The sequence below is a fragment of the Protopterus annectens genome, chromosome 14.part0 (genome assembly GCF_019279795.1).
Source record: "Protopterus annectens isolate FY-2018-M chromosome 14.part0, PAN1.0, whole genome shotgun sequence".
Taxonomy (NCBI): domain Eukaryota; kingdom Metazoa; phylum Chordata; order Ceratodontiformes; family Protopteridae; genus Protopterus; species Protopterus annectens.
In genome coordinates, this window is record NC_056748.1 from 816,524,789 (window position 1) to 816,552,257 (window position 27,469).

At 40.1% G+C, this 27,469-nt stretch overlaps 1 protein-coding gene across 1 annotated transcript in view; it reads left to right on the plus strand.

Annotated features, from left to right (window-relative positions):
* Window positions 1-27,469, plus strand: part of INA (internexin neuronal intermediate filament protein alpha) — a 176,920-nt gene that overhangs the window by 146,185 nt on the left and 3,266 nt on the right. The window contains exon 2 of the mRNA XM_044056569.1: window positions 8,787-8,911. Coding sequence (XP_043912504.1) covers window positions 8,787-8,911 — 125 coding nt within the window. The remainder of the gene's footprint in view (window positions 1-8,786; window positions 8,912-27,469) is intronic.

Genomic DNA, 27,469 nt, shown 5'->3' on the forward strand with positions numbered 1-27,469 from the left:
GGGGAGGGCAAATACAGAAATAACCCCAGAGCCAAGTTCTATAACTGCACAGCAAGGAACAGGCACTTAGACTACCAGGTACTGTGAAAAGTATCTATGCAGCTGACAATTTTATAGACTAGGAATTCTTAGAGAAATAGAAACCTTATGCCAGGAGTGCGTATGGAGTGGGAAAATATGGACAAGTGTATTGAGAAGGAGAAGACTGAGTAAAACAATGATTCCAAACTAGAAAGTATTGGGTTTAGAAAGATCTCGGGTGGGGGTTACCAGTAGTGTGCACTCCCTGAATACATTCTAATGAAATTTACAATCATAGAAGGGTTAAATCATTAACATACACTGTAATGTTCCTGTACTTTAAATAAACTGGCCACAGACTTTTGCAGATGCAGCTTGCTGGTAGAGAACTGCTAAAGCGATGGTAGAGAACTGCTATAGGGATGCCCCACAGTGTTTGTATTAGCTGACAACTGTAAATGGAAAACAAAATAGGAAAAGCTGATAAGGGGAGTGCTAGAGGAGGTAGGACTATATTTATAATTGGTGCAATATAAGAAAGGAGTGGAAAGAAATAGGTAAAACAGCCTAATAACACTACAGTTACTGAGTTAAAATAAAAACTCTGTGCAGTAATTTGACACTAAAAATATGTTCAAACAAATACAACAAGCATCTAGGCATATATATAGTGCTCAACCAAGATTAATGTACAATATCCAGCTTGGCCTGGGTAAAACTGTCACTGTAACATATATGACAGTATTACCTGTAACAGAATATATATATAGGCATTACTACACTATAGCAGCGGAATGTCTGCAAACTATAAGGAAATACATTACATCTCAGTTTAAGCATATAGTAAGCAGCTCAATTAGTTTGCTGTTAGTTGGGAATACAGCTGATAAAGTGCAGCATCCTCCTCTAAAACAGTGATAGTTACACAATAGTTTCAATAATATGAGCTAAATGGTCAATAAAGTCACAATAAAAACAAACAAAAAAGAATACTTTATATGGATTAACTTGCTTTTGTTTCCACCTTTCAAGATTTATCTATCATTTTGAAAGGTTTTCTAAACTACCCTCTTAGGGCTCAATACCGTAAAAGTAGTAAAGTAGTCCCATGATATGTGGCTGCTACACCTAGGGCACAAATGACAGCTACTCTCTTCAAAAGACATACTTTGGTGGACTTGGGAAACACTTAGACATTTTTTTGATGTTTCAGTAACAGATTGTCTTCTTTCTGGAAATATATTTTATTTCAGAACTCCCTCAAACATTACAGGAATAAAGCAAAGCTGATATGATCTGCCATGACACTTATTACTATGTAGTAACATGGTCTCAGAAGGATTCCTGAGATTTCAGGGACATTCTCAATCCAAAAACTGTATCCTAAAATATGTACTAAGAGTGGCCACAGTGCGCAGCAGTTAACGTTGTCACCTCACAGAAGAGGTTCTCCGGTTTGATTCTCGGCTGGGGTGCCTTCTGTGTGGATTCTGCATGTCCTCCCTGCGGTCACATGGGGTTCCTCCGGGTGGTCCGGTTTCCTTCCACATTCCAACAACATGCAGCAGGTGGATTGAACACTCTAAATTGGCCATAGGTGAGAGTGTGCATGTGAGTGAGTGAGTGGTATGAATGAAGTACCGCAGCAGGGCTAGCCATCTGGCAATGTAAACCTTGGCTTGAGATGATTGTCACTGCAGAAGTGACACCCCGACCCCATATACAAAATGGGAAAAAAGGGTTGAGGATGGATGGTTATACTAAGGTAAAGCAAGATTATTTTAACTGGCATTATTCAAAAAATGGTAGTTAAAGAAGGTTTAAAGACATTTTAAGTATAACATTTTCTTTTTCTCCTTACTTTGAAGTATTATAAAGTTAGCCATTGTAGTGATATTTATTTATCATTATTGGCTTTATCATTATAATTTTTATTTCTAATTTTAAAATGATACAAGTGTGGCATGTTTAACACACACACTCTCACACACACACACACACACACACACATATATATATATATATATATATATATATATATATATATATATATATATATATATGTATATATATATATTCTGTCTCTGTGAAGGAAGATTTTTGCCCATTAATAGGGAAAAAAGAGAGAGGATTCAGTTAACAGTACAGAGGTCCCATGCATGGTGGTTATATGACTTAGGTGTGGAAGACTTGCCCATGGAAGTTACATTGAAAGAAACCATGCCTTTGCCTTTTTTTTCCAAATGTTTAAAAAGAAAAAAAGAAACATGCTCATTAAAATCTTCATATTTATTTGTTATCATAGGACTGAGTTACATTAGAATAAATGTCCTTTCTTTGGAAAAAGTAAGAATGTGTCCTGGTTCCAGTGAAGGTCTGATAGTCTGACCAGACCTTCTTAATATAGACAAATTATACAGTTAAGACTTTTGTTCAGAAAATAAAGATATTTAAATGTCTTTGCATTGACCATGTTTAATCCTGATAAGCTGTTATGCCCACAAATACTTGATGTCTGTCTTATTGATCACTGCTGCAGTAACCTTATTTATTTGGATTATGTCCTACATAGGATATAATAGCCAACCAGCATCCAAAGCTTCAGTGCCCCTTCCACATATCCAAACCATCAGTCAGTTCAAGTTGAGCTGACTAGAAAGACAGGAATGGCCACCAAACCCTGCAGATCTTTAAGGCCAACAGAGAGAGGGTGGCTGGGTCATGAAAGGACAATGGAAGGAATAACAAAAATAAAGGTCTACATCCTGGCATAACCAACATGCCAAACAATTTGTGTGTTAAATTCTATTATATGTGCTCACGCGCGCACACACACACACACAAACACACGTTTGTGAACAGAGGTTATACAACATAACTTCCTTATATTGCATGCCAAACTTTCACATTTTGTCCTATTGTGAGCTAAATTTGGTTTGCCTGAAACTCTGAAAGAAAAGTAGTGATGTTATCAGAGAAGCAAGTTAGGGGGCTGTGTATAATAAAGTTCATCGAGAACTGTGACCAAGGGTTGTAAAAGTACTGAAGTCCATCTTGTCAAATGAATAAGAACTTATAACCAAAAAAAGCCTCTGTAGGAAGAAAATGTGATGTGCACAATTCAGTCATAATGCAGTAAGCTAAGGGCTGCGGTTAGATCTGTAATGCTGATATCAAATACTCTTGTTCTGTGCATATCAATTTATAATATAGCACACTATAGTAATACATAGGTGTAGTGTAGTATCCATAATACACTGACCTTGTTATTATTCAGAGAGGCTTTGTGGGAAAAATATGCCTACTGTTTTAATGAAGTCTTATTTTGGTGAAAGTTGCATCAGTTTATTCTCTGGACTAGGTTCTGCATGTAAAAAATGCATATACATAAAAACCTGCAGATACATACTCATGCACATGTAAAATAGGAAGCTGGCATTAAGATTACACACATGCTGATGTTTCTGAGGGATAAACGTATACTGAATAAAGTCCAAAAAGAGAAATGTAGAGGAAGAAGTACAGATGAGCTGAGCATGTCATCTTAAAACTAGCAAAGTTGACTATTTCATGTAGAAGTCAGACTGATTAAAATGGACATTCCATTAGCAATAACATTTTAATTCTTTAAAGATTTCTGCATTTTAGTGCTTACTTCTTGATTTCATCATGTGTCTAACTACCATTCAGGTTTTATATCAGTAATCTGTGACTCAAAAGGAAAATGATAAACCAAAACTATAGCATTTGTACAGCTCAGAATTTTGGTAATGGGAAATATCTAAATAAAACAAAATAAACTGAAAAGAGGGTGGGGAGAGATTGTGTGTCGCCACAATTACTTTTCAAATACTGTGGTCCCACCCAAGCAAATATTACACCACCTCCACAAACCTCCATCTTTGAACGAATATACTTTACTTCAACAAAGAGCTAATGAGTGGTACAGCCATCAACACCTTTAAGCGACTACCACGTAGAGTCACTGGAACAAATGGGGATATGTACATGCCTTTTCAAAGTCAAAGTAAACTTTATTGTCATTCAGAATCACACATGTGCAAAAACTGAATGAAATTCCTTATCTCCGAACTCAAATGTGCAGATATCAAATAGACTTAATACAAGATGTTAATACATATATAGCTGGTTACTATATACTGTAGTGTTCTAGACAGATAATCCTATTATTGCACATAAATTAAACTCACTTTAACATTTATTATACAGTGTTCTCTTTGCTTGCTAGAGTATTGCACAGTACTGAGGTAAGACATTGTATTAAAGACTTACATTGAGCATTGCCCATAATGAGATTTTCATGAATATTGCACTGTGACAGAATTACAGACTAGCATTAGATATTGCACTATGATGAGACATTTCTCTGGCCTTACTACTATCCCTGATGACTAGTGAATGTCCTCAACGTACTGAGTATTGCACTAATATTGGATTGAGACAGGCTATCAAGTTATTGCACAATTTGAGACAGTCTTCCACATTGAACTGATGGCCCAGTTGGTCAGCATGGAGCATGATTGTTGCCAGAGTTCAACAGTCTGATGGCCTGTGGGAAAAAGCTGTTTCTGAATCTCGTACCTCTGCATCTTATGCTACAGATGCACTTTCCAGATGATAGGTACACAAACAGTTTGTGAGCGGGTGGGGGGGGGTACAGTCCTTAATTATTCCTTTGGCCCTGCCTAGACATCTGGACATATGCAGGTCATGGATGGCTGGTAGGATGGTCTTGATAATCCTCTCAGCTACCTTCACCACTCTCTGGAGATCCTTGTGCTCAGAGATAGAGTAGCTTCAGTACTACACTGTGAGGTTGTTTGTTAGGATGCTTTCTATTGTATCCTTATAGAAGGTTGTGAGAACTGTTTATGGTATGTTTGCTCTCCTTAACCTTCTCAGAAAGTGTAGCCTCTGATGTGCCTTCCTGACAATGGCATTTGTATTGGTAGACCAGGACAAGTCCTCATCAATATGCACCCCCAGAAACTTTGTGCTACTCAGTCTCGCTCTCTCTCTACTGTTTCTCTGTTGATGGTTAGAGGAGAATGTTCCTTGCAGTTTTTCCTGAAGTCCACAGTTATTTCCTTTGTTTTGTTCATGTTTAGTGCTACGTTGTTCTACCTCAGCCCTGTATGCTGCCTCTTCATCATTGCTGGATGAGGCCTATCACTGTTGTATCATTAGCAAACTTGATGATGTGGCTAGTGTTGTACCTTGCTGCGCAGTCATGTGTTAGCAAGGTGAACAGTAAAGGACTCAGCCTTGAGGAACTCCAGTATTCAGAGTGATGCTATCCAAAGAGTTATTTTCTATGCACACTTTCTGATGTCTGTCGTAAGAAAGTCCAGAATCCAGTTACAAAGGGGTGTGTTGATGCCTAGTTGAAACAGTTTCCTTACCAGCTATATAGGGATGACTTTATTAAAAGCAGAGCTGAAGTCAATGAATAATAACCTCACATAGCTGTTTTGACTTTCTAGATGGCCCAGCGATAAGTGAAGTGCCAGTGTTATGGCATACGCAGTAGAGCGATTTGTTCGGTAAGCAAACTGCAGCAGGTCAAGATTCACAGCTATCTTTGATGTTATTGCTTCCTTCACCAGCCTCTCAAAGCTTTTTATCACAATGGAGGTTAGGGTTACAGGGCGGTAGTCATTAAGGCATGATGGTGGTGACTTCCTTGGTAGTGGTATTATTGTTATGTTTTTAAAGCATCTGGGAAATATTTCCTGACTCAGAGAGATATTAAAGATATCTGTGATGACTTCTGTTAGTTGAATTGCACAGTGTCTGAGTACAGGCCAAGCTCCTTTTCTAGGGTTAACCTGTGCAACATCCTCTGGACATCAGTTGGATTGAGGATGAGCGCCTCTTCATTTTAAACAGTGTGCATTTTCATCACTGTTGTTTTGTTCCCTTCTTCAAATCTGCTAAAGTATACATTAAGCACGCTAATGAATTCCTTATTGTCCTTACAATGTGAAGATAAGGGCCTGTAATCTGTTATTTGTTGGATATCTTGCCATAGGCATCTGGAGTCTTTTTGTTCAGAGAAGTAGGTCTGGGTCTTCCTACCATAGGCACATTTCTCTCACTCCTTTGTTCAGATTTGCTCTGGATGTTCTCTGGGCATCCCTGTCTTCAGGCTTAAAAACTGAATTCCTTGCTTTCAGGAGCTCATACACCTCACTAATCAACCAGGGTTCTGGTTAGCACGTGTGATGATGTCTTTGGTGACTGTTACATCATCCACACATTTTAAGATGTAGCCCATCACTACCTCACTGTTACTTCTCTAGGTTGATACACTGATTCACAGTAACTGGCTCTTTAAATATGTTCCAGTCTTTACTCTCTAAATAGTCTTGGAGTGCCGAGACTGCACCCTCTGGCCATAACCTTACTTGTTTCACTGTTGATCTCCCCCTAGTTAGCATAGGTTTATATGCTGGTAGTAACATGATGGATAGATGGTCAGAGTTGCCCAGGTGTGGATGAGGCATTGCCTTATATGCTAGCTTAACATTGCTCTAGACCTTATCCAGTATTTTCTCTCCCTTGGTTGCAAAGTCTTCATGCTGGACGAAGTGGGGCAGAACTGTTTTCAGTTTGGCTTGGTTGAAGTCAACTGCCCCCATATGAAAACATTCAGGGTTTCAGTTTTGTGGCTCATTTATAGCCTGATATAATGTGTTCAGTGCCTCATTTGTATTGGCACTGGGAGGAATGTAGATGGTTGTGATGTTGATGCTGATGAACTCTCTTGGTAGATAAAAAGGGCTACATTTCAGTGACATGAGCTCTATATTTTCAGAGCAGTGAGAGGAGACTATCTCACAGCTGGTACACCAGCTATTGTTGGTATATATGCAGACACCTCTCCCTCTGGACTTCCCATCGAGATATTGTATTCTGTCTGCCCTAAAAAGTGACATCATCTCCAAGTGAGCTGCAGTGTCATTAATGTTAGAATTCAGCCAGGTTTCAGTAAAAATAAGTACACAACAATTCCTCACCTTGTTCTGAGTAGACAGTTCATTTTGCTTTCCAGGAATAAACATTTGCCAGAAATATGGATGGGAGTGCAGGCCTGAAGGGATTATCTTTTAGCTTTACAGTAATTCCAGCCCTGGATCCTCTTTGGCATGTTCTCTCACATCGCTTACATCTCCTTCTCTTGCCATTACCCATAGACATTGGTTTCATTAGTTTCAGGCATTTTGGCTCATGTTGAAGTATGATTTCCAGCTCCTGCAACTCCAGGAGTGTTGTAGACCTCACAGGCCCTGCAGACAGCAGCTCGTCAAACCTGTTGCATGACGAGCTTAGGTGTAGAATTTCTAGAAGACTCTCACTACTACAAATTAACTATAAATTAACTTACTGTTAGCTTTTGCTCCTGCTTTGGTTTTAATGCACTCCTTCACATTTCTACTGACACATTGTCATGATGAGAAGAAAGATAGAACAGCTATTGCATCATACCTAGCATATTAATTCTGGCAAGGCTTCATTCTATTTTATTCTAGAAGCGGTGGTTAGACTCATTGTAATTTGTCCTAGTAACTATATCCCTTTTATATCACTTCTTCATATTCCTTGGTTTTGGTATTCTTAACAACAGATCTAGGGAAGAAGAAGGACTATTGTCTTTCTAGTCCAAATCTGAAGATGTTCATTCTTGATGAAGCCACATAACATGTATATCTCGGCTATATCAGTATGCGGCGTTGCTGAGTCTTACGTACATTTCGTTTTATTGTTTTCGCCATTCATTCTGCACTCCTTAGTGCTGACACACCCGGTTACTGTCATCCTTCACAAATGCCTGTTCCACTGTAGCAATTCTGTCATGGTCATTCCGGTGTTTTTCAAGCCAGACATTGCTACTGTTTTGTTCTGTAGTGGGATTGAATCATACCTCTCATCTATCCCTGATTTTAATTCAAACTTTAGCTCTGTCTTTCGTAACACCTCCTAAACTTGGTGACTTTTGGAGAAAAGGTGATGAATTACACTTAATAAATAACACCATAAATTATAGACTTTTTCTGTACTTTGCAAGTTTTGCTAGCTTGTGTTTACTTATTCTTGTTTCTTTAGTAAAAGGCTTTATAAAGAAATGTGAATCTTGGTACATGAAATCATCTGTTTCATTTTAATTTTATTTTTTTTACTGAGGCCAGATTATTCTATGACATTTTAGTTTGCTGCTGGGAAAATTATAGTGGCATGGTGTGATCAGAAAAAGGTTTAACAGTTGAATTAACTTATAAAGGAAGTATATCAGAAGTATTGTCATTTAAATGATCAAACTATTAAGGTATTAAATGAAAATTAATATGAAAGAGTGAATAGTTTGCAATTTTGGTATGCAAAACAATGCATAGCAAACTCATCTCCATCTGTGACCTGATGACAGTGACAAAAGGCAAAGAAGCAGTACAGCCATGGATTTCTGCAATCACTGATACATGGAATTTTGAAGTGTTAATAATACATGCCATTTATGTTATTTTTAATAGAAAACAGGATTTACATCTGCCTAAACATCACGTAGGGTGTGTATACAGATTAAATGAGTTATTAATTTTGTCACATTTTACTGTCAAAATAGACCATTTACTTTAATATCTGTGAATGTATCTTTGAAAAAATAATCTTCTAACATGTGATAACCTTTTCTAGATTCTAAATTATCATGGAGTGCTAATTTTGTGTTTTTTTGTTTTTTCATTCAGAATTCCATTGACCAACTGGAGAATGAACTGAGAGCCACAAAAAGTGAAATGGCTCGACATCTGAGAGAGTATCAAGACCTGTTAAATGTGAAGATGGCCCTAGATATTGAAATAGCAGCCTACAGGTAATATGTCTGTGTGTGTGCATGTGTGCGTGTGTATGAGTGTGTGTGTGTGTGTGTGTGTGTGTGTGTGTGTGTGTGTGTGTGTGTGTGTGTGTGTGTGTGTATGTCTAAGAACTGTTTAGGACATTTGTGCCTGGTGGTTATGGTGGCATGCATAAAGTTGTTAACAAATTTGAAGAAAAATTGATGTGAGGGATTACTGTGGATAGATGATGGAACAAGAGTATGGCCATAAATAATGGACATAAGAAGACCAAAAGTAAAATAATAATAATAATAATAATAATAATAATAATAGTATATGGACTAAGAATCAGATACTAGAATGTGGCTAGCCAGTGGTGGGCTTGCTCAGGTTAGGATGGTAGAAAATAACCCCCTACACAGAACTGAAGATGTTTATACCCACCTAGCCTGAAAAGTCCCCAGCCTAAAGTTAATATATATATATATATATATATATATATATATACATATATATATTTATTTATTTATTTATTTGCAGTTGTTTAACCAGGATAGTCCATTGGGCCTGAAGAACCCGTTTTCAATGGAGTCCTGGGGAGAAAAGCTCCTCATACAGATTACACAAAGGTTAATATACACACATAGATTGCATGAAGATTACAGAGGTAAACAAACTAAGATTAATATTCACACATAGATTGCATGAAGATTATAGAGGTAAAACAGACTGATCAAAAGTATTTCAATCAAAGTTAATAATGTCAAAAGTATAATTTTTTTTTTTCTTCTTTCTTCTCTAGTAAGATTGAGGATAGGTAGTTAGATGCAGTAGGGTAAGGAATTGCTAGATACTAGTAAGGAGTTGTATAATAGAAGCAAGTAAGAATTTGTTACCTGGGATGTGAGAGAAGGAAGGGAAAGAGTGTTGAAGTAAAGTGTAGGTTATGAGGGATGGGAGCAGGAGCATTCCCATGTGGAAGTTAGATGAGAGTGGAGTGATTTTTTAAAAGATGGGAGGCTAGTAATGGTATGAATGGAGGGGGGAAGGGAGTTCCATAAGCGTGCTAGAGAGTGTGACAGGAGGTATTGTCCTAGGGGGTGGAGGGGTCTGTAAACTTCTATAAGGTTTTGATTGTTTGATCTGAGAATTCTTTGTGTGCGGTGCATTTTAAAGGTAGTCGAGAGTGTGGGACAGAGGGATGGCTGGAAAATGAGTTTATGAGCATAGGTGAGCTGAGTGTGGGAGAGGTAGTTTGGTAGCTCTAGCCAGTTTAGTTTGTGGAGAGATTCACAGTGATGGGTTGATGATTTGTTGCTAGTGGCGAATCAGGCGATTTTAGTGTAACAAGAGGACAGTTTGGTTTTGAGATATGATTGTAGGTTTGTTAGAAGAGGGGCTCCATAGAGAAGGGAGGGTAAGAGAAATGTAGTAGAGAGAGTAAGTTTTAGCAGTTCAGGTGAGGAACTGATTGTTTCGGTAGAGCATACCAAGTTTTTGGTGTTTTTTTTATGTTTAGTAGTAGATGGGAGTTGAATTTGAGCCTGTCATTGATTTGAACTCCTAGTAGTTTAGTTTCAGATACCAGCTCAAGAGGTGTTGTATTTTGGCTCGTGATGGAGAATAAATTTCGATCGAAATTCTTAGTTTTAGAGGAGGTAAAAATCATAAGTTTAGTTTTAGCAGCATTGAGTGCTAGATGGTTGTCTTTCATCCATTGTTCTGTGGTAGAGAAGGCATCTTGAGTTAGTTTTAAAAGAGTTGGGATGGATGGGGCAGCACAGATGATTGTGGAATTATCTGCATATTGGATAACGTTAGCAAGAGGGATAGAGCGGTAAAAGTCATTAATGAAAATGTTGAAGAGGAGGGGGCCCAGTATGGAACCTTGTGGGACACCTGTGGGAGTGATGAGGAAGGAGGAGGTGGCCTTTTTCCATTTGACAGCTTGTTGCCTATTGGAGAGATAGCTGGTAAACCATTTGAGGGAAGAGGGTGAGAGGTTTAGGTTAGCTAGTTTAGTAAGAAGTAGGTTATGAGAGATAGTGTCGAAGGCCTTAGAGAGATCGAGAAGGATGGTAGATACAGTGAAGCCAGAATCTCTAGCTTTATTCACAGTTTCAAGGAAGGAAAGGAGGGCAGTCATAGTGCTATGATGGAGTCTGAATCCATGCTGGGTAGAAGTTAATAGGTTGTTGTCTAAGAGACGGGGGGGGGGGGAGTTGAAGGTGGATACATTTCTCTAGGACTTTAGAAATGGGAGAGAGGATGGCGATGGGACAGAAATTGGAAATATTAGTATTATTTCCTCCTTTGTGAAGGGGAATGATGTAAGCTTTTTTCCAGATTTGAGGAACAAGACCTTCTTGGATAGAGCGGTTGATTAGGATACTGATAGGGAGGGCAATGGCTTTGGCAGCTATGCTGAGGAAGTATGAGGGAATATTATCAGGGGCAAAGGTGCATGGTTTTAGTTTCTGCAGGAGTTTTCTTATAGAAGAAGTAGGAATAGGTTTAATGAAAAATGGAGGGGGTTGAGAGGGTGAAGAATGAGAGAAAGAAGCTGGAGGGGGAGATGGGTGAGGAGAAGTGGAGGTAGGAGGTGGATTGTTATTTGAAAAAGAAGAGGTAAGTTTGGAAATAGAGTTAATGAAGAAAGAATTGACTTGGGTAGCAAGATCAGAGTCTTGTACATTTGGGGAGGGGTTAGGGTTTTCTGTAGTACCAGGTTTTAAGAGGGTAGTTATACCTCTCCAGAACTTTTGTGGGTTGGTTTTATGGTTGCTTTGAAGTTGGACGAAGTAGTTTCGACGGTCTGCTGAGATAAGCTTTTTAACTGAGTTACGAAGAGTTTTGTATTCATTGAGGTTAGATGTAGATTTGTTCCTCTGGTATTGTGTCCAGGCTTTATCTCTAAGTCGTATGGTGGCTAGTGTACTTTTAGTTAACCAGGGGGTGGCTTTCCTTTTTATTCATTTGGTTATTAAGGGAGCATGATTATTTAGGAGATGTAGGAAGGTAGTATTAAAGTGAGTTATTGCATTTTCAAGTGGTAGAGTTTTAAGAGGGTACCAGTTAAGTGATTTAACGGTGCCAGAGAAAGCTTCTGGGTTAAAGTTTCTATGGCATCAGGTAGTTAAGTAAGTATGAGTAGCTAGTAAGGGAGGATGAAGACGTCTAGTGAAGATGGGAAGGTGGTCACTAAGGGAGTCAGGGAGGGTTCCACTGTCATGATAGTTGTGGGGGTGGGAGACTAGAATCCAGTCTAAAATGTTGCCACTAGTGAAGTCTTTGGATGGCCTAGTTATGGAGTTGATGAGTTGAGAGTAGTTGTATAGGTTGATGTTGAGGGGGTGAGTAGGGGACTGAATGGAGGACTAATTAATATTAGTGTCTCCCATGATTATAGTTTCATTACAGATATTAGTTGATAGCCAGGAGAGGATTTCTTCAAGTACTGGGACATTGTCTCCAGGGGGAATGTAAAGAGAGGCAATGTATATAAATTTTATGTTTGTTTAGCTGAAGATGAGCTAGTATTAATTCTGCATTAGCGAACTTTGGAATGGCTTTATTATAGGGTGTTATGGATAGGGAGGAAGAGTAGATTAGAGCCACTCCACCACCTTTTTTATGGGTTCTGTCTGTTCTGATGATAGAGTAATTGGGTGGTACTATCTCTTTGTTTTTTACATGAGGTTTTAGCCAGGTTTCAGAAATAGCTAGGATGTCTGGTTTGTTATGGAGTAGCCAGACATGGAGATTTGGAATTTTGTTAGCTAAGCTTTGTGCATTAAAAGATGCAAGTAGGATGGATTTAGTTATTGAGGAGGGGGTTGGGCCTGGGTTAGGGTGTATATCACCAGATAAAAGTATGGAAGTTAGAAGTTGAGTTAAGTAGTGGAGGTATTTGGATTGTTTCGATTGAGAGATATAAGTTGAAAGATTAGTGGGAGGTATGGAGGGTAGAGTGGTTGATGAGGTTTTAAGAGGGGGGAATAGTTTGAAATGTAAACATAGGTTGTTGTTGAAGGGATATAGTTCAGGGGAGATCGAGTTGAAGAAGTTGGATTGTGAAGTATGGAGAGGGCAGGTTGTGTGTAAGAGAGGTGAGTGGGTGATGGGATAGGGTTGGGTAAGATAGTAGATGTAGGTAAGGTTCAGGAGGAGTAGTAGTTGAAATGGGAAGGATGAGTACTTTTTAAACAGGTTAGGGTTTTGATAAGCAATGTAGTGGTGTTGATTAAGGAGGAGGGAGGGATGTGAAGTAAGAGTTGTATGAAAGTGGAAGGAGATAGGAAGAGGAAGGGGTGGAGTTTTGAGGTTGGAGAGGAAGTAGGAGTGGTTAAATGGGTATAAATGTAGATGTAGTGGGGGGTGGGAATTGGGGGTAGGGTAGGGGAGCGGAGTGAGCCCGCAGGGCGAACGGAGCGGGTAGAGACAAAAGGAATAGAAGTTAGAGAGGAAACTATCAGCAATGCAGTTAGCTACAGGTTAGAAAGGTAGGACCTGAGTGGAGAAGGTCTTAGATGGTACAGGAGTCTACCAAAAAGGAGAGCCAGAGGGGTAAAGTACTGAAAGGGCACAAGGTGAGTATGAAGAGGATCAGGTCAAGGACATAAGAAATTAGTTGAAATTACAGAGGTAGAACAGAGAGAGGCAGTGAAAGATGGATAGGATAAGGGTGCCACCTAGTTGGCAGATCTGGTATTGTAGGTAAGTGTGTAAGGGAGCTAACTGGTGTAGAACTGTGGTAGAAGAGATGTATAGTAAGAGAGAGTTTAGGTAAGTGGTAGAGGTGAGTTAGCTGCTGGGTAGATAGAGAGGAGGGGCAAAGGGAAGCTGGCTGCTCAAGCTCATTGCAAACTTTGGAGCCCTGATGCAAGTAGTAGACATGGGGTCTAATTTACAATGTGGACTTAGCCCGTAACATACTTTCTTTCTTCCTTGATAGAGGGTGCAGAGAAAAGAAGCTGGTAGATGAGGTCGTTGGACTTTGGATGGGATTCTTATCTCACCAGGTAGGTAGTGGTTATATTAGGAGCAGGAGAAAGTTGAGCTGGGTACTTTGGGGAGAAAGGGAGACAAATATACAGAATAGAAAAGTTGGCATTCAGCATATATATAAGTAGTATAAGCTAGCAGTAACAAATGAAACATTTCAAACATTCACATTTAAATATGAGGTAGGTACATATATTTATGCAATCTAAGCATGTCTCTAGCATATCAAAGGAATAGCCTTCATGGTAGTTGCAAATACAACATTACAAAATTCACATTTAAGTATGAGGTAGATACATACATTTAGGTATTCTAAGTATGTCTCTAACAAATCAAAGGACTAGCATTCAGGACAGTATATATATATATATATATATATATATATATATATATATATATATATACATATACATATAAAAATTATTTCAGACATTATTTCTAAGCAAGCTAGGCCAGAAAATATACTTGTGTTCTGTGACAATTATTTCTGAGCAAGTTACGCCAAAAAAGATGTTCTGTAAAACATTATACTTCAACTGTATGTTACAGGTTTCAATAAAAATATAGCTCTGTTTTGTTATAGACAAAAATATTCTAAACATTTTTGTATTTTGTCCGTGCTTTTATTACAAATTATGTAATAAATACAGTATAGTTTGTGTAAAAAATACAGGTAAAATCATAAAACACTTGCTCAAAGTTTAAATGTATTCTAAAATTTAACAGTTTAAGTCATCACTAATAATAATTGCATAAAGTTGCTGTCAATTTAAAAGCATAAATTATAATTAAAAAATATTCCAAAACAAGCTATACAATAGAAGGAGGGAACTAGTACAGAAAAGAGTAAAATCACAAGAAGGGAAGACATCCCTGATTAGTATCAGCAAGAAACTATGATCCCTCATAAAATCATCCAAGGCTAACTTCAAAAGAAAAATTGCCTAGGACTCCAAAGATAACCACAAGACGTTCTTTAGCTATGTCAAGAACCTAAGTGGAAACTCTCAGATCTGCTCTGAGTTAGTGCGGAATGGCACAAAATACACTGAAATGATTGATATTGCCAACATTCTGGCAGGCAGGTTTAGTGAAAACTTCATCCCCCTCTCACCCTCTAAATGGCCCATAGCCATACCAGAAGAATGTAGTGCCACGGCAATCACTGGCACACAGGTTAAAACAGCCCTATCCAAAGCCAAAAATACAGCTTCAGTGGGACCAGATGGTGTCCCAGGCTGTGTCTTACATGAGCTCCAAAATTAACTAACCCCTCACCTAAACACACTGTTCAAACGCAGCCTCTCTACAGGCTATGTACCTATAGAGTGGCGCACAGCAACCATTATCCTGCTCCACAAAGGTGGAGCCACAACGGACCCCAGGAACTATCGCCCTATAAGCCTGACTAGCCTGGTCTGCAAGGCTATGGAGTGCATCATCATGGAATTCATTAACAGAGACATTGAAAACCTTCAAGCATTGGACCCTACCCAGTTTGGCTTTGTTAAGGGTAGATCATGCCTCCTAAACCTGGTGGACTTCTTTGAGACAGTTACCAAGGCTTTAGACAAGGGAAAGGAAGTCCACACAGCCTACCTAGACCTTGCAAAGGCTTTCGACACCATTCCCCATTCTGGTATTATAGACAAGCTCACCAGCCTAAACATAAACCCGTATGTCATGAGATGAGTTGCCAATTGGCTCATGGATAGAACCCACATGGTGAGAGCTGTGGACTCTAGGTCCGACTCTAAACCAGTTACAAGTGGCATCCCCCAGGGTGCAGTCCTGGGACCCCTCCTGTTCGGTATATACTTCTCAGAGGTACAGGCAAGCACAGGAGGACAATGGCTGACCAAGTTCACAGAAGACTGCAAACTGGGGACCATAATTGACTCTCCAGCTGATACAGACATCCTCCAGAAGGGTCTCACTGAGACGGATACCTGGTGTCAAAATCATGGCCTCAAGCTAAATGCCAAAAAGTGCATAGTCATCCCCTTTGGAAAAAACAAAGTACCCATGAACTGCCATATAAGTGGTAGTCCCCTAAATACAGAAAATGTAATAAGGGATCTGGGGACCCAAGTAGATAGTAATCTCTCCTTTGATAATCATATTGCCAAAGTGGTTAGAAAATCCTTCTATATGGCACACCTAATTACAAAAGGGTTCGCATCTAGAGCAAAAGAGGTTATTGTGCCCCTCTACTCATCACTCATCAGACCCATCATAGAGTACAACGCCCCATTTGGGATGTACCTTACAAGACACCTACAACAGCTGGAAAGATTACAGAAGTACCTCACCAAGAGGATTACTGGCCTCAAGCATATGCCCTATGCAGCCCGACTGAAGAAATTCCAGCTGTACTCGGTTGCATACCACTTATTCAGAGGTGATCTCTGCCTGACATACAAGGCCATGTCCAACCCAGAATTGATGGACATGCTGCACCTAAAAAAACAAATCCCCAAGAGTCACACACTCTAGGGATCTAAACCTCACCACAATGATAAATAGGATGTGCTGGAGGGATAGATTCCTGTCCCAGAGACTCCCAATTCTTTGGAACAGGATTCAAATCTACATTAGGCAGAGCCCCTCATTAACACTCTTCAAGAGAAACCTTGACGAGTGGATGGGAAACAGAAAATTTACCCCAGGGATCACTGCGGTGGCTCTGCTAGACAGAGGCACAGGAAACTAATGACTCTGCTGGAGCGAGGCACAGGGAACTAATCTAAGGGGGTGGCGAAAGCCCACACATTCTGGCTAGGCTTATAGATGCCCTCGGGCAGATAGCCTAGTACTTACCTACGAACCTATGAACCTATGATCTCTACTTGATGTCACAACTAAATAACCTTTCTTATAGGAGTTTTAGTGAGATTTTTATTAAAGGAGTCAGAATGCCTTAGTCTTATCGAAGTGTTTTTTTTTTCCTGTATACACATGAATAGGTGTTTTACTAGAGTTAGAAGTATATTCAGGGAAAGTTGTTTTATAGAACGTGTTAACCAGTAAAGTGTAATAGTCAGCAGTACAGACAGGGATAGCAAAGATATGTTTATGCCCAGCACTTCAAGTTTATCTTTCCTAAACACCTGCTTTATTCATTTCAGGGTCACTATGAAACTGTGCCCATCCCAGTGAACAGGGTATAAGATAGGAACAAATCCTAGATGATTGATACAATTACACACACACACACACACACACACACACACACACACACACACACACACACACACACACACACACACACACACACACACATACACACACACACACACATAGCGGTGCATTTATTTATTTTTTTATTTATTTTGAGCATGGCCTTGACACCGATTATCCTACTCATATATCTTTGGAATGTGAAAAGAAATCAGAGTTCTCAGCAAAAACTTGTGGTCACAAAGGGGACTTGCAAAATCAACAAAGAAGGCACCCTATCTTGGAACCTTTATGAAAAATTGTTTTAAAATATATTTACCCTGCAGGGGTATGGACCAAGGAAAAAGTGTTAACATGGGTCCTGCGGGGGGGGGGGTCCAGGAGTTCATTATTGTGGTCTTCTGGATTTTGGTCTTTTGGTATTATGGTCTGCGGATTATGAGTTTCAAGACAGTGTGCTTCCAGATTGTGACAGTAAACTGTATTTATAGGTCCTACTCAAAGACCAACTAACCCAAGAGGTCAGTTCTGTTTTCCACACCTTAATAAAAATGAAACATTATGACTTGGCAATATATATTTAGCTTCTACACATCACAGATACAGGAGGAATGAATAAGGTTATACAAAGACTGCATTTAGCAGTTTTTTTTTTTTTTTTAGCAAGCAGTAGATTTAAATACTGGGAAGCAGGTTAAATGATGGGCGGTATTAAAAGTTATTGCATTCGAGGTGGTAGATCAGACAGAGGTGTTTTCTGAGATTCCATTAGGCTGAAGACATTTTCAATCAGTCAGATTCTTACAGCATGCCATCAGTTTCTAATTAGCCACCCACAATGTATAACTTTCTATGCTACATACATTGTGTGTCTGACTGTACTTTTAAGTCTAGTGCTCACTAAGATAGATAGAGACAATAAATGCCATGTGTACAATGGATTGTTCTTCCGCCTACCTTATGTACAGTGTGTAGGGACTTTTCCATTCTTTCAACGAGTAGTCACTCTCTCTCTCTGGATAGTTGTGTTATCTCGGGGAAAAAATTTTGAAATAAAACTCTCCTACAGTTTTGAGAAATAAATATATTTTAACTTTCCTTTGAATGTTGCAGAAAACTATGATTTCGTATCTAAAACAGTTTTATATGATATGAATAAAAAAGCAAGCAAAATTCTACAGTCATGTGTCTTTACTTTGGTATTAAAATGAAACCTATAGTCTTTATTGATTTAAGTTGTGGTTTGCCCTATAAAATTCACTCTGGCCGTTTCAATAAACAGCAACCCTATAGGTAAAGGATTTTGGAGATTCTTCGCTAATATGATTTGCAGGTTATGTTGCAACAATATTTTTTTCTGCATTCCCATTTGCTAATAACATAATTTTTCAAATCAGACCTAAACTGTAGCAAGAATATTACTTATTTTTGAACTTAACAAGTGCTTACTGGTATAATATTTATAATAATAGGTTCAAAAAAACCTGTGTTGGTTACATCTCTGGTAATCATTTTAAGTAGAGTTGCTGCTACTGAGATTTGTCTGCATACATCAACTGGACATAAGCTGATTTAAATATATTTCCTTCATTTTATTGTGGTTGTTATAACTTGGGGACTGATTTCTCAGATCTAGCTCTGTTGAAACTGTCTTGTGTGTGTGTCTGAAGCTCTGCACTAGTTGTTAAACTGCACTGAAATTCCTTTAAGTGTTAATTAGCTTGGGGGGTTTTCTGATAACTTTAAAACCTGTGTTGGTTACATCTCTGGTAATCATTTTAAGTAGAGTTGCTGCTACTGAGATTTGTCTGCATACATCAACTGGACATAAGCTGATTTAAGTATATTTCCTTCATTTTATTGTGGTTGTTATAACTTGGGGACTGATTTCTCAGATCTAGCTCTGTTGAAACTGTCTTGTGTGTGTGTCTGAAGCTCTGCACTAGTTGTTAAACTGCACTGAAATTCCTTTAAGTGTTAATTAGCTTGGGGGGTTTTCTGATAACTTTAAAACCTGTGTTGGTTACATCTCTGGTAATCATTTTAAGTAGAGTTGCTGCTACTGAGATTTGTCTGCATACATCAACTGGACATAAGCTGATTTAAGTATATTTCCTTCATTTTATTGTGGTTGTTATAACTTGGGGACTGATTTCTCAGATCTAGCTCTGTTGAAACTGTCTTGTGTGTGTGTCTGAAGCTCTGCACTAGTTGTTAAACTGCACTGAAATTCCTTTAAGTGTTAATTAGCTTGGGGGTTTTCTGATAACTTTAAAACCTGTGTTGGTTACATCTCTGGTAATCATTTTAAGTAGAGTTGCTGCTACTGAGATTTGTCTGCATACATCAACTGGACATAAGCTGATTTAAGTATATTTCCTTCATTTTATTGTGGTTGTTATAACTTGGGGACTGATTTCTCAGATCTAGCTCTGTTGAAACTGTCTTGTGTGTGTGTCTGAAGCTCTGCACTAGTTGTTAAACTGCACTGAAATTCCTTTAAGTGTTAATTAGCTTGGGGGTTTTCTGATAACTTTAAAACCTGTGTTGGTTACATCTCTGGTAATCATTTTAAGTAGAGTTGCTGCTACTGAGATTTGTCTGCATACATCAACTGGACATAAGCTGATTTAAGTATATTTCCTTCATTTTATTGTGGTTGTTATAACTTGGGGACTGATTTCTCAGATCTAGCTCTGTTGAAACTGTCTTGTGTGTGTGTCTGAAGCTCTGCACTAGTTGTTAAACTGCACTGAAATTCCTTTAAGTGTTAATTAGCTTGGGGGTTTTCTGATAACTTTAAAACCTGTGTTGGTTACATCTCTGGTAATCATTTTAAGTAGAGTTGCTGCTACTGAGATTTGTCTGCATACATCAACTGGACATAAGCTGATTTAAGTATATTTCCTTCATTTTATTGTGGTTGTTATAACTTGGGGACTGATTTCTCAGATCTAGCTCTGTTGAAACTGCTGTTCTTGGATGTAGTTTAAATTTGGTGGCTTTTGCAGTGCCAGCCCACTGTAGATTTGATCTAGGACACTGCCCCAGTCCCTTCTCTTTACAGCATTCTCTCTAATAAACCCTTTCTGCACTTGCTTTTAGTCCTTTTTAATTTAATTACATTTTTCATACTGTGTGTGGACTAATATTGCTACATACTCAAGTGTGCCAGCTTGCACTGCATGTGAATTTGTGAATTGTTTTTATAGCATTTACTGTCTGTTTTTTTCCTTGTCGCTGTAAAAAAAATCTCTTGTTTTCCTGCCTTACTGAACTAGAGTAGTCCAGTTTCAGAGTTGCTGATCCCTGGGCTTTGTTTTTAGTTCCTGTCACTGATCCATTGCCTTATTAGGGAGGAGGAAGTTTCTTTGCTTACCAGTGGGAGTGGGAAGCACTGAGCAGCCTTTCTGTCCGATTTGGTGAAGTTTCAGCCGGAAACTAGTAGTCCATTGGTCATTTTGGGCCAATTCCTAGCTTCTTTCAGCCCCTGCTATAAAACACGCTAAACACGCTTTTCCAGCTTGTACCAACTCAGCACAGATCCTCGTGGTGGCCTGCAGAGTGATCCAAGCAGCAGAGAGCTAAGAGTGACTTTCTACCAGATATAAGTATTTTTGTGGCTTTCCCACTGTTATTAAGCTAGCGACTGCATTCCTCCTGTTTTACTGCTACTTTAAGTGATTTCTGCATTTTACACTTTTTATTGCACTTTAAGTTACTAATTGTTGCAAATTGTTTCTGTAGGTTACACACTAAATTGTGCTAGCCGATTTACAGCATTTATAGCATTTACTGTCTGTTTTTTCCTTGTCTCTGTAATAAAACAAAAAATCTCTTGTTTTCCGCCTTACTGAACTAGAGTAGTCCAGTTTCAGAGTTGCTGATCCCTGGGCTTTGTTTTTAGTTCCTGTTACTGATCCATTGCCTTATTAGGGAGGAGGGAAGTTTCTTTGCTTACCAGTGGGAGTGGGAAGCACTGAGCAGCCTTTCTGTCCGATTTGGTGAAGTTTCAGCCAGAAACTAGTAGTCCATTGGTCGTTTTGGGCCAATTCCTAGCTCCTTTCAGCCCCTGCTATAAAACACGCTAAACACGCGTTTTCCAGCTTGTACCAACTCAGCACAGATCCTCGTGGTGGCCTGCAGAGTGATCCAAGCAGCAGAGAGCTAAAAGAGTGACTTTCTACCAGATATAAGTATTTTTGTGGCTTTCCCACTGTTATTTAAGCTAGCGACTGCATTTCGCCTGTTTTACTGCTACTTTAAGTGATTTCTGCATTTTACACTGTTTATTGCACTTTAAGTTACTAATTGTTGCAAATTGTTTCTGTAGGGAGCACACTAAAGGAGGCTAGGCGATTTACAGCATTTATAGCATTTACTGTCTGTTTTTTTTTCCTTGTCTCTGTAATAAAACAAAAAATCTCTTGTTTTCCGCCTTACTGAACTAGAGTAGTCCAGTTTCAGAGTTGCTGATCCCTGGGCTTTGTTTTAGTTCCTGTTACTGATCCATTGCCTTATTAGGGAGGAGGGAAGTTTCTTTGCTTACCAGTGGGAGTGGGAAGCACTGAGCAGCCTTTCTGTCCGATTTGGTGAAGTTTCAGCCAGAAACTAGTAGTCCATTGGTCGTTTTGGGCCAATTCCTAGCTCCTTTCAGCCCCTGCTATAAAACACGCTAAACACGTTTTTCCAGCTTGTACCAACTCAGCACAGATCCTCGTGGTGGCCTGCAGAGTGATCCAAGCAGCAGAGAGCTAAAAGAGTGACTTTCTACCAGATATAAGTATTTTTGTGGCTTTCCCACTGTTATTTAAGCTAGCGACTGCATTTAGCCTGTTTTACTGCTACTTTAAGTGATTTCTGCATTTTACACTGTTTATTGCACTTTAAGTTACTAATTGTTGCAAATTGTTTCTGTAGGCTACACACTAAAGTGCGCCAGCGATTTACAGCATTTATAGCATTTACTGTCTGTTTTTTCCTTGTCTCTGTAATAAAACAAAAAAATCTCTTGTTTTCCTGCCTTACTGAACTAGAGTAGTCCAGTTTCAGAGTTGCTGATCCCTGGGCTTTGTTTTTAGTTCCTGTTACTGATCCATTGCCTTATTAGGAAGGAGGGAAGTTTCTTTGCTTACCAGTGGGAGTGGGAAGCACTGAGCGCCTTTTGTCTGATTTGGTGAAGTTTCAGCCAGAAACTAGTAGTCCATTGGTCGTTTTGGGCCAATTCCTAGCTCCCTTCAGCCCCTGCTATAAAACACGCTTAGTAAGCGGAGTTACCACTGTTGCACACAAGAGCGGCGGTTAAACAAGGTTAAACTATTTGGGCCAACTAAATTCCACTCTTCCAATTTTCCCTTAAAACTACCTTCCTCGAGCTGTACTGCTGATCTAACCAGCATATCCTATAACTGAAAAGTTCATCTCTACTTGATTCCCAAGTAGACTATTCTCTATCTGTAAAGCCTAGCACTTACTCCTACAGTACTTGCACCTTGATAAAGCACTCTTATTATAGATAGTACCCCACCAGCCTAAAACCCACTTCCCCGGAGTCCTTTGAAAGTCTCTTTATCTACTACTTCTAGTATGTCGAGGATCAGTTGCTAGTGTCCTCTCCAGCTCAACTGGTGAACCTGGGAATATTGAGGCAATGTTACAACTGCCTCATGTACACAGACAATCCTCTCCTTCTCCCACAAAACACAAATACATGCGAGAGATGCAACTATACGGCCAAACTGGAGGCTGAGCTCTCTCAACATAGGACTGGCAAGACCAGACAGGAGGAGAAGGTAACCACACACAATACATACCCAGTCACACATGGTACCATCACAACTTCAAATCATACACATACTCACACAAAGACATACTCGAGGCTCTGATCAAAAATTTACCAAAACAGCAGAGGCCACCAAAGCAGACACCCAAACAACTACCACCTCACGACCCAACACATGCAACACATAGACCACACAGTCAGAGTGTCAAACAGTCACAGCCCTTAAGGCCAAACAAAATGCCAGACACACTTGTCATTGGTGATTCCATAGTCAGACACACTGGCTCACCAGACTGAGTAAAGAGAAGGTCACAGTAAGCTGCCTGTCAGGCGCTAGAATCCGCCACATAACGCAAGCACTCAGGTCTCTCAACAGCAGGTACAAGTACGACTCAGTCATTGTCCACGCTGGTGTCAGCGACCTGAGGCACCTCCTTGGACTACATGAAAAGGGACATCGAGGAGCTCTCTGATTATGTAGCCCAGGCAGGTATGACCCTGACCTTGAGCAGTATCCTACCTTCACCTAGAATGATGCCACAATACAGTGATAAGATGATCAGCTTTAATAATTGGCTTAAATTCTGGTGTCATTCAAAGGGGATCCAATGTCTGTCTGCCTGGGATGACATGCTGGACAAGCCACGCTGCTTCGAGGGGGCTTGCACCTGTCACCCCTGGGCTTCCGGATATTGGCAAAGGCTCTTGCCACCCCATAGTGCCTTTTTTAGGCAAGGCTCAAATTCTAAACCTACCACCCTAGAACACCAAAAGGAAAAAACTAAGGGTAATGCTGCTCAATGCCAGAAGTCTCAATCTCAAGATGCACTCGAGGCCCTTCTCAATATGGAGAACATTGATGTCTGTGCTGTGACAGAAACCTGGTTCAAGGCTCCTGAGAGCACCCCAGCACTAACAGGTTTCACCTCATATCATGCGTTCCGCCCCAAAATCCGGACAACACCAAGAAAGGAGGGGTGTCCATATTCATAAAGGACACCCACACCTCAAGGTTGGTGGCAACGCATGATGCATCGGAGACCATCCAGGTGCAATTAACCATAGGCAAGACTGCTCTGCAATTTGTAGCATGTTACAGGCCACCCTCTCAAACTCAGGAACCTCACATGGCCTTCCTGAAAACATTGGAGGGATAAATGTATCTCCAAACACCATCATACTAGGTGACTTTAACTACCCTAATATAGACTGGGAACACTACTCAAGCCCGAACACTCTAACCCAAAGATTCCTGGAGTTCATAAACTCAAATGCCATGGAACAACTAGTCACCATCCCCACAAGAGGAGAAAACATACTTGATCTCATCATCACGAACATGGGATCAAAATGTTCAACACCGAAGTATACCCCTCACTGGTGAGATCAGAACATAAACTAATCTCGCTGGAGGTCCTCATCCCGCCCCACCTGAAACAAAAAGACCACAGTGAAAAACTTCTCAAAGCCGATTTCACACTTCTAAAAACTAGTGTGGTCTCCTTTAAGGCCCCTGAGCCAGTGGTAAACATTACTCAAACCGCTGAATCACTTACAAATGCCTTCTACCAGCACCTACAGGACTGCATGGATCAGGCAATCCCAAACAAAACTAAGACTCTCTGTACCAAAGGCAAGCGTCCAGTCTGGTGGACCCCAGCCATAAACAAGCTCTACAACAAAAGGAGGAAGCTACTACAAGATAGAGCAAAATCCTTGAAAGGTAAGACACCTTTGATCATTATAAGTAAAAACTAAGAGCTCTCATAAAATCATCCAAGGCAAATTTTGAGAGAAAAATCGCCAAGGACTCTAAAGAGAATCATAAGGCCTTCTTTAGCTATGTTAGAAACCTAGGAGGAAACTCCCAGATATGCTCAGAATTAGTTCAAAATGATGTGAAAATTACTGAACCTACACACATTGCCAACATACTGGCTGACAGGTTCAGTGCAAACTTCTCCCCTCCCCAAAAGGAGAGATATCTATTCCAGAGGATTGTAGCCCCCAAACATCTCCAACGCCCAGGTGAGAACTGCCCTCACTAAGGCAAAAACACAGCATCCATGGGACCGGATGGTGTCCCCGGCTGTGTGCTTCATGAACTCAATGAGAATTAAACCCACAGTTAGGACAGCTGTTTAATCTTAGCCTCACCTCAGGATCAAGGAGTGGCGCGGCGACTGTGGTCCCACTTCATAAGGCGGTGCCTCCACAGACCCTGGAAATTACCGCCCCATTAGCTTGACAAGCCTTATCTGCAAAGCCATGGAGAGGATCATAATGGAACTCATAAATAAAGACATAGGGAACTTGCAGACTTTGGATCCAACTCAGTTTGGCTTTGTCAAAGGCAGATCCTGCCTCTTAAACTTGGTTGACTTTTTTGAGACAGTCACCAAGGCCATTGATGAGGGAAAGGCAGTCCATACAGCCTACCTCGACCTGGCAAAGGCCTTCGACACAATACCCCACTCAGGTATCATCGAAAAACTCATCAGCTTGAATGTAAACCCATACATCACAAGATGGGTTGCAAACTGGCTAAGTGACAGAACCCACAGGGTCAGAGTTGCTGGAGCCATGTCAGACTCAAAGCCTGTCACAAGTGGTGTCCCACAGGGCTCAGTCCTGGGTCCACTCTTGTTCAGCATCTACTTTTCTGAAGTACAAGCAAACACAGGAGGGTTATGGCTGACAAAGTTTGCAGATGACTGCAAACTGGGCCATAGTCGAAAACACATCTGACACAGATATCCTCCAGAAGGGCCTCACAGAAATGGATAACTGGTGCCAGAGCCATGGCCTGAAGTTAAACGCCAAAAATGCATAGTCATACCCTTTGGGAAAAACAAGGCTACCCCTAGCTACCATATAGGTGGCAATCCACTGAGCACAGAAAAAGTCATCAGAGATCTGGGGACCCAGGTTGACAGTAGCCTTTCGTTTGACACTCATGTTGCTAAAGTAGTTAGGAAAACCTTCTATATCACCCACCTGATCATGAAGGGATTCACATCTAGATCAAGGGAGGTCATCGTCCCCTGTACTCATCACTTATTAGACCTATGATTGAGTACAATGCCCGTTCGAATGTATCTGACCAGACACCTGCTGCAGCTTGAAAGGCCCCAAAAGTTCCTCACCAAAAGGATAAAGGGTCTCAAAAATATGTCTTATGCTGCCCGACTGAAAGAACTCCAGCTCTATTCAGTCTCATACCGCTTGCTCAGAGGTGACCTGTGCCTGACATATAAGGGCATGTCAAACCCAGATTTGATGAATATGCTTCACCTCAAAAATCTAGATCCCTCAGAACCACAAGGGCGGAGACTTAAACCTTGACACGGTTATAAATAGAACGTGCTGGAGGGACAGATTCATCACCCAGAGACTCCCTATGCTGTGGAACAAAATCCCGGTACATGTGAGGCAGAGCACCTCTCTGGTCTTGTTCAAGAGGAATCTTGACCAATGGATGGGAGATTGCAGATATACCCCAGGGATTACTTCAGCGTCACTGCTTGACAGAGGCACAGCAAAATGATAGGCATAGTTTTTATTCAAACTAAAGGGGTGGCGAAAGCCACATAACTATGGGCTAGGCTTATAAATGCCCTTGGGCAGATAGCCTAGTATGAACCTATGAACCTATGAACCTATAAGTTAATAATAGGCTGTTGAGCCAGAGAACCATGGGTAACCTAACCACAGTATCCCAAATTGCAGTTAGCAATTGAAATTACTAATTTATACATAGTTTTGACCCTTTCAATGAGACTTGAGTGGCCACCTGGGGTGTATTTGTGATTGCTCATCCATTCATCTACATTATGCTTAAAGAGAGTCAGGCAGTTATAGCCAAATGAAGTCTGCTCCATAAAGGAGGGATTTTCTGGGACATATGTATCTATCTCACCAGCAGGTCCTGTTTATGTTTTGGTGGAAGTTAAAGCTCTTGTGTGAGTGTTGTGGGTGGTAGTAGTTTTGTAGATGTGCAGGAGGTTGCCTAGAACTGGAATCTTCGAGGCTCTGCAGGTTACGTAGAACTGGAATCTTCGAGGCTCTGCAGGTTGCGTAGAACTGGAATCTTCGAAGCTCTGCAGGGTAGAAACAAAAAAGACATTTTAAGGTGGTCTGGGTAGGTCAGGGAAGGCATAGCCTTTGTTATCTCTGTGAGGGAATGCTGTAGTTTCTCAAGCTGGGTCATATGCTTAGACAAGTACATAACAAAAAGGCCATTATACTCTGTTATGGGCCTGATGAGGGAGGAATAGAGAAACATGGTAACATCCTTAGATCTGAAAGAAGTACCCCTTGTGATTATTCTAGCTAGGTAAAACAATTTCCTAACAAAAGTGGTAACATGGTGCTCAAATGATAGTTCATAGGTCCCTAATGAATGAGTTAGCTTTCAAAGGAGCCTCACCTGTGTGGCAGGTGCATAGTATCATGTTGCCTGAATTGCTTTATTTTCATCTAATCATACTTTGCATTGCTTTTTGTCTTTTTTTTTAATAACCACTATACTGATAAAAGGGCTGCTCACTACATCAGATTTTATGCAAAGCAATCAAATGAAATAAAGATGGTGATCAATTAATACCTGAGTGTCTCTTGTCACTGA